Source organism: Oncorhynchus masou, chromosome 21, assembly GCF_036934945.1.
Source record: "Oncorhynchus masou masou isolate Uvic2021 chromosome 21, UVic_Omas_1.1, whole genome shotgun sequence".
Lineage (NCBI taxonomy): Eukaryota > Metazoa > Chordata > Actinopteri > Salmoniformes > Salmonidae > Oncorhynchus > Oncorhynchus masou.
In genome coordinates, this window is record NC_088232.1 from 55,145,512 (window position 1) to 55,158,214 (window position 12,703).

At 46.7% G+C, this 12,703-nt stretch overlaps 1 protein-coding gene across 2 annotated transcripts; it reads right to left on the reverse strand.

The window, feature by feature from the left end:
• Positions 1–996: 996 nt before the first annotated feature.
• Positions 997–11,691, reverse strand: mavs (mitochondrial antiviral signaling protein). 2 transcript variants are annotated; one of them, XM_064928804.1, is made up of 7 exons: positions 10,593–11,691; positions 6,994–7,064; positions 6,486–6,614; positions 5,923–6,100; positions 4,911–5,629; positions 1,873–2,405; positions 997–1,804 (listed from the first exon to the last, which is right to left on the reverse strand). In XM_064928804.1, exons 3-7 carry the CDS (start codon positions 6,609–6,611, stop codon positions 1,510–1,512), a joined length of 1,851 nt encoding a protein of 616 aa, XP_064784876.1. In that variant the 5' UTR covers positions 6,612–6,614; positions 6,994–7,064; positions 10,593–11,691; the 3' UTR covers positions 997–1,509. The 2 variants fall into 2 exon arrangements, with proteins under 2 accessions (XP_064784876.1, XP_064784875.1); XM_064928803.1 differs by having other exon boundaries at positions 1,675–2,405; positions 10,593–10,664; positions 11,333–11,690.
• Between the last annotated feature and the right edge of the window lie 1,012 nt (positions 11,692–12,703).

Sequence of the window (12,703 nt, forward strand, 5' to 3'; positions counted from 1 at the left end):
CTCACTACTGTAGTGGCTCTGGATCAGAGAGTCTACTAAATGACTCACTACTGTAGTGGCTCTGGATCAGAGAGTCTACTAAATGACTCACTACTGTAGTGGCTCTGGATCAGAGAGTCTGTAGTGGCTAAATGGCTCACTACTGTAGTGGCTCTGGATCAGAGAGTTCTAAATGACTAAATGACTCACTACTCACTACTGTAGTGGCTCTGGATCAGAGAGTCTACTAAATTACAAATATGTTTATCAGAGTGATTAAGTTTACTGAGCTTAGGTATATGGTGGACAAATAATCACTTGGGCTTCTAAAATTCATCATAAAAGATACAGCATGTCCTAATTGGGATAAATAAAATGTATCATGCTACTAATTATTAATTGATTTTGACCGTCATTCAAAGTCCTGGATAGGTACTTACACGGAGTGAACAAAACATTAGGAACACCTTCCTAATATTGAGTTGCTCCCCTTTTCCCCTCAGAACAGCCTCAATTCATCAGGACATGGACTCTACAAGGTGTTGAAAGCAAGGGATGCTGGTCCATGTTGACTCTACAAGGTGTTGATGGGATGCTGGCCCATGTTGACTCCATGTTGGACTCCCACAGGGATGCTGGTCCATGTTGACTCTACAAGGTGTTGAAAGCGTGCTGGACCATGTTGACAGAGATGCTGGACCATGTTGACCATGTCAAGCGTTCCACAGGGATGCTGGTCCATGTGGACTCCTCAAGGTGTTGAAAGCGTTCCACAGAGATGCTGGTCCATGTTGACTCCAATGCTTCCCACAGTTGTGTCAAGTTGGCTGGATGCCCTTTGGGTGGTGGACCATTCTTGACACACGCGGGAAACTGTTGAGCGTGAAAAACCCAGCAGCTTTGCAGTTCTTGACACAACCAGCGTGCCTGGCACCTACTACCATACCCCATTCAAAGACACTTAAATATTTTGTCTTGCCCATTCACCCTCTGAATGACACACATACACAATCCATGTCTCAGAGTTTAAAAATCCTTCCTTTATCCCAGTCTCCTCCCCTTCATCTACACTGACTGAAGTGGATTTAACAAGTGACATCAATAATGAATCATAGCTTTCACCTGGTCAGTCTATATCATAGAAAGAGCAGGTGTTCTTAATGTTTTGTTCACTCAGTATATTTAGGTGTTAATTGGGTTGAACTCATTGACTCACCTAATAAATAGTTAATTTCAGCTCCTTCACTCCTATCAATACAATAAGCGACTGAACCAATATAATAATCTCTTAACATATTGAACTATAATATTTTGTGGTTTTTTTGCAGTACTTTTGCTGTGGCCCCATTTCCAATATAGTGCAATACTTTGTCTAGGCTGTGTAATTATTTTTCAAGCTGCCTCACACTACAGATACAGTAGATCGGCCAGAACCGCCCAAAAGGACAGTTGCCAAACACAAGGTTACTCACTTTGCCTTTATATATAAACATGGTGCCATTTGAAACAACCTATCCTAAACCCTGGCTGTTATTTCCTCATCCTCCAGGCCATGAACAGCGAGACGGCCACTACAGCAGCCCCCAGAAGATAGAATCTCACTCCTATCGCTACCTCCTGATTCAGTTCAGGAACAGCTCTAGCCTCCACCATGACCTCTGCCCCCATAGGCTCCAGTGGATGACGGTTCTCAGCCGAGGAAGAGCCGTTGACGATGAGGGCAGTAGGAGCTGGAGGAGGAGCATCAGGATGTTTGGTTGAAGGGCTGGCGTCTTGGCCGTTAACGATCATAATCACACCCGGAGACTGGCCGTGCTGGTTTGGACCAGACGACAGGTCAAGGGCGTTAGATCCAGAGAGGGTGTGATCTGAGATTGGCTGTTGTGGTTCTGAACTGGTAAGGGGGTTCCAGACACACCCACATCATTATTACCCAGCATGCTCTGTGTTTGGCCATCTTGATTCCAGATAGATGGCTCCTCGGACACGTGGACTACAATACCCAGCATGCTCGGTGTCTGGCCGTCGTTGTTCTGGATGGACGCGTCCTCAGACACGTGAACAACATTGAGCAGCACCTCCTGGTCCCCCAGGGAGCTCAGGCAGAGGGACTCGTAGGTGTCCTCTTGGGGCTCGTTATGGGACAGGGATTCAATTATTTCCTCAGGAACTCCATTCTCCTGACATGGCAGAGGGGTGGAAGTAGTGACGGGGTCGGGGACGACAACAGGACTGTTCACATCAGCTGTAGCAAGTACAAGGTCTGACACAGACCTCTGTAGACGCGTTGAGTCCCCTGAGTACGGCTGGCTGTCCATGACCTCACTGCGGAGGACTTCAGGCTTGCTAAAGTTCACGTCATCCGCTGGGGCCGTGGCAAAGTGCTGGCTCTGAGACGGCTCAGTGTGTTGCACATCTTCAGTCACCTGCAGGAGAGATTTATTTTAGTTCCAAGACTTGAAAGTTTTCACTATCTTCAGTTTCAGGCATATTTCAAAAAAAGTGTAGATGTGGTCAACAGATTTCATTTCATTAGCAACTTGAATTCAAAAAAGAACCGAACACAACCAAAGCTGACTTGAAAGAGCTCGAGGCAAAACTGGAGAAACAGGAAAATCCAACACACACAGCCTCCTGGTAGAAGGTAGGCTTATTTACCTGGGTTGGATCAGTCTACAGCCTCCTGGTAGAAGGTAGGCTTATTTACCTGGGTTGGATCAGTCTACAGCTTCCTGGTAGAAGGTAGGCTTATTTACCTGGGTTGGATCAGTCTACAGCCTCCTGGTAGAAGGTAGGCTTATTTACCTGGGTTGGATCAGAGTCTACAGCCTCCTGGTAGAAGGTAGGCTTATTCCCTGGGTTGGATCAGTCTACAGCTTCCTGGTAGAAGGTAGGCTTATTTACCTGGGTTGGATCAGTCTACAGCCTCCTGGTAGAAGGTAGGCTTATTTACCTGGGTTGGCTCAGTCTACAGCCTCCTGGTAGAAGGTAGGCTTATTTACCTGGGTTGGATCAGAGTCTACAGCCTCCTGGTAGAAGGTAGGCTTATTTACCTGGGTTGGCTCAGTCTACAGCCTCCTGATAGAAGGTAGTCTTATTTACCTGGGTTGGCTCAGTCTACAGCCTCCTGGTAGAAGGTAGGCTTATTTACCTGGGTTGGATCAGAGTCTACAGCCTCCTGGTAGAAGGTAGGCTTATTTACCTGGGTTGGATCAGTCTACAGCCTCCTGGTAGAAGGTAAGCTTATTTACCTGGGTTGGCTCAGTCTACAGCCTCCTGGTAGAAGGTAGGCTTATTTACCTGGGTTGGATCAGTCTACAGCCTCCTGGTAGAAGGTAGGCTTATTTACCTGGGTTGGCTCAGTCTACAGCTTCCTGGTAGAAGGTAGACTTATTCCCTGGGTTGGATCAGTCTACAGCCTCCTGGTAGAAGGTAGGCTTATTTACCAGGGTTGGATCAGTCTACAGCCTTCTGGTGGACGGTAGGCTTATTTACCTGGGTTGGATCAGAGTCTACAGCCTCCTGGTAGAAGGTAGGCTTATTTACCTGGGTTGGATCAGAGTTCTCTACAGTCTCCTGGTAGAAGGTAGACTTATTTACCTGGGTTGGCTCAGTCTACAGCTTCCTGGTGGAAGGTAGGCTTATTTACCTGGGTTGGATCAGTCTACAGCCTCCTGGTGGACGGTAGGCTTATTTACCTGGGTTGGATCAGTCTACAGCCTCCTGGTAGAAGGTAGGCTTATTTACCTGGGTTGGATCAGTCTACAGCCTCCTGGTAGAAGGTAGGCTTATTTACCTGGGTTGGATCAGTCTACAGCCTACTGGTAGTAGGCTTATTTACTTGGGTTGGCTCAGAGTTCTCTACAGCCTCCTGGTAGGAGGTAGGTTTATTTACCTGGGTTGGATCAGTCTACAGCCTCCTGGTAGAAGGTAGACTTATTCCCTGGGTTGGATCAGAGTCTACAGCTTCCTGGTGGACGGTAGGCTTATTTACCTGGGTTGGATCAGTCTACAGTCTCCTGGTAGAAGGTAGGCTTATTTACCTGGGTTGGCTCAGTCTACAGTCTCCTGGTAGAAGGTAGGCTTATTTACCTGGGTTGGATCAGTCTACAGCCTACTGGTAGAAGGTAGGCTTATTTACCTGGGTTGGATCAGAGTTCTCTACAGCCTCCTGGTAGAAGGTAGGTTTATTTACCTGGGTTGGATCAGTCTACAGCCTCCTGGTAGAAGGTAGACTTATTCCTGGGTTGGATCAGAGTCTACAGCTTCCTGGTGGAAGGTAGGCTTATTTACCTGGGTTGGCTCAGTCTACAGTCTCCTGGTAGACGGTAGGCTTATTTACCTGGGTTGGATCAGTCTACAGCCTCCTGGTAGAAGGTAGGCTTATTTACCTGGGTTGGATCAGAGTCTACAGCCTCCTGGTAGAAGGTAGACTTATTTACCTGGGTTGGATCAGTCTACAGCCTCCTGGTAGAAGGTAGGCTTATTTACCTGGGTTGGATCAGTCTACAGCCTCCTGGTAGAAGGTAGGCTCATTTACCTGGGTTGGATCAGTCTACAGCCTCCTGGTAGAAGGTAGGCTCATTTACCTGGGTTGGCTCAGTCTACAGCCTCCTGGTAGAAGGTAGGCTTATTTACCTGGGTTGGATCAGTCTACAGCCTCCTGGTAGAAGGTAGGCTTATTTACCTGGGTTGGATCAGTCTACAGCCTCCTGGTAGAAGGTAGGCTTATTTACCTGGGTTGGCTCAGTCTACAGCCTCCTGGTAGAAGGTAGGCTTATTTACCTGGGTTGGATCAGTCTACAGCCTCCTGGTAGAAGGTAGACTTATTCCCTGGGTTGGATCAGTCTACAGCTTCCTGGTGGACGGTAGGCTTATTTACCTGGGTTGGATCAGTCTACAGCCTCCTGGTAGAAGGTAGGCTTATTTACCTGGGTTGGATCAGAGTTCTCCACAGCCTCCTGGTGGAAGGTAGGAACTTTGACTGTGTGTGGCGAGGTGTCCTGAACTGGCCGTCTCTCAGGGGACTGGAATGCGGCCAAGGCAGCAGGGGTGGGGGTGGATTCAGTTTGGGACAGGGCTAGGTGTGAGACAGGCAACGTGGGAGTGATTTCAGATACAACTGGGATTAGGTGTGAACCAGACAAGGTAGGAGTGGTTTCAGACAGGGCTATCTGTGTTGGAGCATCACTATGACACAAGTCGTCCTCCAGAGTGACGGTTTCAATAGGACCAGGCTGGGATGAGGCTGGAGGTTCAGAGATCACTGTGGGCTCCTCCACTGAGACAGGAGACGGGGGGGCTGCCTGGGGCTCTGCCTGAGGGGCAGCAACAGGAGAAGGTGCTGCCTCTGAGGCTATTTCAGGGCTCACTGCTGCTTTGGGGGCATGTTCTGAAGAGGAGCCAGCCATGGGAGCCTTGGGAACTGAGCTTGGGGGGGCTTCTGGCTGGGCAGCCACTACAGGACGTGGCAAAACCTCTGGGGCTACTTCAGGAGGGAGTGAAGCCTCAGGTGGGGCAGCGACCTCCGGTGGGGCTGGCTGACCTGGGAGGACCAGAGAACATGGCGACCCCTCAGAGCTGGTAGAAGGAATTGGATGAACATGGGTCCTGGCTGCGGTGGTAGCAACAGCTGAAGGAGGGTAGGGATCTAAGGAGTAAGAGAAACACTAACAGATTGAGGCATTTCACCATTCCTCACACATAATAAGCACCATGTTGTTTTGACATTTACTGTAATAGTGTTTGAAACCTTGGATTTGATTTTACAGTTCTGGGCAGCATTCAATTACATCAATTGTTGATTGAACAATAGCACACACACACAAAAATACATGTTCTCTGTCATCATATCCACAATGTTGAACTGAGTCACAGAGATCCTAGGTGTCCAGGTTTTTTTTAAATGCACTTGAAATAAAGTTTGATTTGTGTGTGACTTACTGTTCTGGTTGTGCTTGTTCCACTCTGCCCTCAGTTCATCAGCCAGATCCTGATGCTCCAACAGCTCCAGGGCTGACATCAACTCTTCTGGCCAGTTCATTCTCTTCTGTACATAGTCCAGCAGGAGTTGCATGGCTGCATAGTTACCAGAAAAGTCCTTCTTGGCCTGGATCTCCTCCTGAAAGTACAATGAATTAATGTTTAATTTAAAAAATAAACATCAGAAAATAGTTCATATATTCATTTTCATTTACCAGGTACATAATCTGGTTCAGATTATACATCAAATAAAGATTGTGATAATTGGATTGATAATCTGAATAAAATGTCCTAAATGACCAACAACATCCAACCAACTACCCACCCAGCCAAAAGCTACTCACCCAGCAACTACCCACCCAGCCAAAAGCTACTCACCCAGCAACTACCCACCCAGCCAAAAGCTACTCACCCAGCCAAAAGCTATTCACCCAACTACCCACCCTGACACCCACCTTGCCAGAAGCTACCCACCCTGCCATAAACTACTCACCCAGCTACCCGCCCAGCCAGAAGCTACTCACCTTGTCAGAAGGTGTAAGGCAAGGGAGATTGGCCATGAGCTCTGTGGCTTTCACTCTGCTCACAAACACCGCCATTCTGCGCCGCAGGTGCAAAGACAGTTTTTCACGGGTGAACGAAGACATCATGTGCTGTGGAGAGAGCAGGAGAGGAGACATGACCACAGGCACAGTCAAAACTGTTCGCTGCTCTGGCCCCCCAATGGTGGAACAAACTCCCTCACGACGCCAGGACAGCGGAGTCAATCATCACCTTCCGGAGACACCTGAAACCCCACCTCTTCAAGGAATACCTAGGATAGGATAAAGTAATCCTTCTCACCCCCCCCCCTTAAATGATTTAGATGCACTATTGTAAAGTGGCTGTTCCACTGGATGTCATAAGGTGAATTCACCAATTTGTAAGTCGCTCTGGATAAGAGCGTCTGCCAAATGACTTAAATGTAAATGTAATGTTTATGCAGCCTTGCTCATGCTGTAGAACGAGCTATAAACAAAGCAGGGTTGTTACCTGGTTTCTCAGACGGATAAATTCTACCTCAGTAGGGACCTCAGACGGATCCTATTGGCAGGTGTTGAACCCTGAAACAAAACAAAAGGATGTCAGATTATGCAAGACTCATGTTGCAGCATCAGTGCAGGCAACATAACTGAACAGGAGACAGAAACGAAGATAATAGTCACTGCTGCTCTGTCTGATAATTGTTCAGGACAATGAAAGAGAGACGGGCCTGGTCTAGTAACTAATTAATGACCTCCAGACTCTGAGAGCTTAATATCACAAGCCAAGGAGCTTTAGTCTAGCTGAGGAAAAACGACTGAAGCACCCTATTCCCCTCCTATGAGCCCTGGGCAAAAGTAGTGCCCTGTATGGTGTGTCATCTGAGACGCAGCCAAAGGACCTCCACTAGAACCAGGGAAAACACCCAGGCCTGCGTCTACCGCGAAGGACCACCACTAGAACCAGGGAAAACACCCAGAACTGCGTCTACCGCGAAGGACCTCCACTAGAACCAGGGAAAACACCCAGGCCTGCGTCTACCGCGAAGGACCTCCACTAGAACCAGGGAAAACACCCAGACCTGCGTCTACCGCGAAGGACCACCACTAGAACCAGGGAAAACACCCAGAACTGCGTCTACCGCGAAGGACCTCCACTAGAACCAGGGAAAACACCCAGACCTGCGTCTACCGTCCACTAGAACCAGGAAAACACCCAGGCCTGCGTCTACCGCGAAGGACCTCCACTAGAACCAGGGAAAACACCCAGGCCTGCGTCTACCGCGAAGGACCTCCACTAGAACCAGGGAAAACACAGGCCTGAAAGGACCTCCACTAGAACCAGGGAAAACACCCAGAACTGCATCTAGAAGGACCACCACTGAACCAGGGAAAACACCCAGAACTGCGTCTACCGCGAAGGACCTCCACTAGAACCAGGGAAAACACCCAGGCCTGAAAGGACCTCCACTAGAACCAGGGAAAACACCCAGAACTGCATCTACCGCGAAGGACCACCACTAGAACCAGGGAAAACACCCAGAACTGCGTCTACCGCGAAGGACCTCCACTAGAACCAGGGAAAACACCCAGAACTGCGTCTACCGCGAAGGACCTCCACTAAAACCAGGGAAAACACCCAGAACTGCTTCTACCGCGAAGGACCACCACTAGAACCAGGGAAAACACCCAGAACTGTGTCTACCGCGAAGGACCTCCACTAGAACCAGGGAAAACACCCAGAACTGTGTCTACCACGAAGGACCTCCACTACAACCAGTAAATATTAGAATAAGCTACCTCAATATGTGCAGCCGTAGGTGGTAATATCTCTAGGAGCTGATCCATCTTCAGTATTTTGAAATAATTCTAATGTTAAGGAAAGATTTAAATAGAGAAAGCTGATCTGAGGGCAGTGCACAAACTACGCATTTAGCAACCGTTTCCTCTGCGTGTTGTTTTGGGAAAAGCATGGTGCATCTTTCTTACAACGACCGAAGATGTATTGTTAAAAAAAAACAACTCCTAAGCCTCATTGGGAAACCAGGCACAGCCCTTTACAGCAGAGGAGAAACATTGTTTATTGAATACACTTTAAATCCTTCCCGGTTCATACCTACAGACACACTGCCAGACAATCTGTTGTTGTTATGTTCAATAAGGAAGGAGGAAGCCCTTCAGTCATAGGACATCTAGTCTACATAAGTCTACTACAAATGGCACCCTATGCGATATCTAGTGCACTCCCTTTGCCCATAGCGTGTTGGGAAGGGGAATAGGAACTCCTTCCTCCCAGGAAGTCCTCTCTCCATGGCCCACGACAGCTAGTAGCCTTAGCATTGATAGCTGCTGTCTTTCTAGCTAGCATGTTTACCAAAACAGTGGCGGGGTGGCCACTTTGTTGTTTGAACTGCAGATTTTCAGTTTAAGTTGACAGTTGAAATCTAGCAGGTTGATTTAAACCCACGGAAAAAGTGGACCGGCCTAGGAGAGAGTGTCCCGGCCTAGGAGAGAGTGTCCCGACCTAGGAGAGAGTGTCCCGACCTAGGAGAGAGTGTCCCGACCTAGGAGAGAGTGTCCCGGCCTAGGAGAGAGTGTCCCGGCCTAGGAGAGAGTGTCCCGACCTAGGAGAGAGTGTCCCGACCTAGGAGAGAGTGTCCCGGCCTAGGAGAGAGTGTCCCGGCCTAGGAGAGAGTGTCCCGGCCTAGGAGAGAGTGTCCCGACCTAGGAGAGAGTGTCCAGACCTAGGAGAGAGTGTCCAGACCTAGGAGAGAGTGTCCCGGCCTAGGAGAGAGTGTCCCGACCTAGGAGAGAGTGTCCCGACCTAGGAGAGAGTGTCCCGGCCTAGAGAGAGTGTCCCGACCTAGGAGAGAGTGTCCCGACCTAGGAGAGAGTGTCCCGAGAGAGTGTCCCGACCTAGGAGAGAGTGTCCAGACCTAGGAGAGAGTGTCCAGACCTAGGAGAGAGTGTCCAGACCTAGGAGAGAGTGTCCAGACCTAGGAGAGAGTGTCCAGACCTAGGAGAGAGTGTCCAGACCTAGGAGAGAGTGTCCAGACCTAGGAGACTGTCAGGGTGATATGGATAGTGTAGAATAAAGCCAAGGAGCAGTCTTCTCCCTTTGAACTGCTGTCACAGCTGAAGAGCTAATATGTCATTCTCTGCTTAACCTGTCTCTCACACACACACACAACCTGTGGAACCCTTGTTGGGCGGGTAGCAAAAGTTTTACAATGTAAGAAAATTACTTGTGAAACAGTAAAGGACAAACTAATGAACTTGGGGCGGCAGGTAGCCTAGTGGTTGGGCCAGTAACCCAAAGGTTGCTGGATCAAATCCCCAAGCTGAAAAGGTACAAATCTGTCATTTTCCCCATGAACATGGTAGGCCATATTTGTAAATAAGAATTTGTTGTTAACTGACTTGCCTAGTTAATTAAAAAAAATATGTGCGACGTTAAACTTTGAGAGAAAAAGCACCTTGAGGAGACAAGGGCACCTGCGCAAAGCTCTGCCAGGGGAATGCCCTCTAATCTAAACACTAGGTCAAACACTGGCTCACCTGGTTGGACAGTTACCTGCTCAGGTGTGTAAGGGACATTATCAAGCCATGTTAATAAGATCCAGAAAAAAAATATTGATAAGGCCTACAATATTGTTTAAATAAATAAATAAAAACACATCAGAAAATATACAATACACAATAAGAAACGCATATTCACTGCAGACTGAAGTGTAAATCATGCGTTTATATTTTCAATATTGTCACAGATTAAATAAATCAGATGTTTTGCGTTAATGATCAGTCCATGTTCAGTGCAAAAGTGAGGTGAAAACCGAATTGTCTGGAGACTGTTGCGCACTTCAGAAGGGAACAGATCTCTTCTACGCTACATTTCCCATGTTCAAGTTTGTACCATGGAGCAGACTAGTAGCTTGTATATTATGAAGTAACAAACTGCTATGGCGTTCTTTCGTCCTCATTCAATTTTCTGACCAAATACAGGAAATCCTTTTGTCGACAGTTGAGCTCCGATCAACGATGGAGAAAAGTAATAACAATGCCGGTTGAAGTGAAGGACCCATAAATGTCAGAAGTGCCAAATGATCTTACCTTTCCGTTTAGAACTTCGGCAGACGGTGAATAAGCCACTCCTGTGCGGTTGAAGTACATACACGCCAGCACCTATGTGAAGCTAGCCACAATAAGGATTAGTCACAGCAGTAGAATTTGAAGATCGCCTTCAAAATAAAAGTCCTTAATTGAAAGTGATGCAAACGGCCACAGATAGTGGAATCGTGCCATATTTGTACCAAGTAATTCTGAACAAGGTTGGGAATGTTACATGAATGCAACAAAATACAATAATTAGTTAAGTTGACAAAAATGTGAAATCGCAGTGTAGATATGTACGTCTTCAGGATTGCATTGGGGCATACAGTTAACTGTACCTATGGATTGTGGATCAATGAAATGGGGTATCAGTCTACTCAGTGACACCCACAGAACACAACTGAGCAGAGTTTACACATTTATTAGCGTCGTCGCTGTTATTTGCGGGACTAATATATTTGCAGCACTTTTAAGACCCCTTCAAGTATCCAAAAAATATATTTAAAAAAATAATTCGATTTTGATGGCATAATTTGTTTGTCCTTACTGCTGTTAGACCATAAAAACACATGGAATAACATATTCACTACACGGAACATATAGTCCCACCAAAAAAATCTAAAGGAAGTTTGTTCTAAATTGTCTGTCCTGTATCTGAGATATAAGAAAGATCAGGAAACATTTTTAATTTTTGCATGTATTTAACCCATTATTTTTTTCTACTGGTACCAGGAACCTACGCGTCTTGTGAGCCTCCTAGAGCAAAACAACCGACGTGTTCGTGCTAGTCTTAACTTTACACAGATGAGTCATATTAGGGTTTAGGCCAAACCGTTCGGAGGCTACAGACGCTTTTGTGAGAAGACCGATGTTTTCTGTTATCGCAGATGCGGAAGTGTTACATGGGCGGATTCGGTAAATTGAGACGCATCCAAATATAAAAACCAGATATCCCGTTTAATCACCCATGTGCCTGCAACGGCAAGAGGGGGTGGCTCCACTCACCGTGTCATCTGGTTGGTTGAAATCCGCAATCTCTCGCTTATCATTGGAGGACAGTAGGGAGCATGAAAAAGACAGCAAATAGTAACTGTTCCCTCCCTGTTCCCTCCCTGCTAACATAATAAATGTTCATGCTACTCAATAATTTCATCCAAACTGCTCGCCAGGCCCTAAAATAAAAACCTGTTCTATTTTTGAGGGTTGACGCGCTGCAAGTTCCGCCTCTCCCATACAGAACCAATCAATCGATATAATCGAGAACAATCATCAGAAATTACGCGATATGAATCAGACAGTGGGAAGCCACCTGGCCCACTAGTTGGTCAGAAGGTTCAAATCAACGTTTCATATCGGCATTTCCCGAGTAGGCAAAAAAAACATCAACCACGGATTTTATTACACCCCTGTGTAAGTATAATGATCATTTTTATTGTCCTGTAACTGAATCTAGAATAAATTCTCCTGACGTCCTTTCACTGTGTCAAGGGTACATAATCACATGATTTTTTAAAACTGTGATTTACAAAGCTAATGTCGTGGATTTAAAAAAAGTATTTTTATCCAGGGATAGTCCGCTGATATGACCCATAGTAGGGAGGAAGATTTCTTGAGTGCATTTTGATCTGAATATAGAATCAGCCGAGTGGTTAGAGTTTTGGACTAGTAACCGAAAGGTTGTAAATTCAAATCTCTGAGTTGACAAGGTTCAAATCTGTCGTTCTGCCCCTGAACAGGCAGTTAACCCACTGTTCCTAGGCCGTCATTGTAAATAATAATTTGTTCTTAACTGGACTTGCCTAGTTAAATAAAAGGTAATAAAAATAAAATGTAATTCAGTTTCTTAATTTAGAATAAATCCAATTTAGTTGTCATTGTCTTGTTTTTCTTTACAGATGCCACCTTTTAGAAGAAAAATAACCACTCTGGTTTACAGAGACCTGACTAGAGGCGGGATAGCACATACACCCCTGCCACTCTTCCTGGGGTCCAGCAAAATTAAGGCAGTTTATACAATTTTAAAAACATTACAATACATTCACAGATTTCATAACATACTGTGTGCCCTCAGGCCCCTACTCCACCCACCACACATCTCCAGTGCCCTCCAC

Excerpts from the sequence above, each read along its gene's own strand:
- mavs (XM_064928804.1), bottom strand. The coding sequence starts at position 6,611 with ATGATGTCTTCGTTCACCCGTGAAAAACTGTCTTTGCACCTGCGGCGC. Across the intron at positions 2,406-4,910 it reads AGAACTCTGATCCAACCCAG|GTGACTGAAGATGTGCAACA; the intron begins GTAAATAAGCCT and ends TCTCTCCTGCAG. Across the intron at positions 1,805-1,872 it reads TCTGGAACCCCCTTACCAGT|TCCAAACCAGCACGGCCAGT; the intron begins TCAGAACCACAA and ends CCTGTCGTCTGG.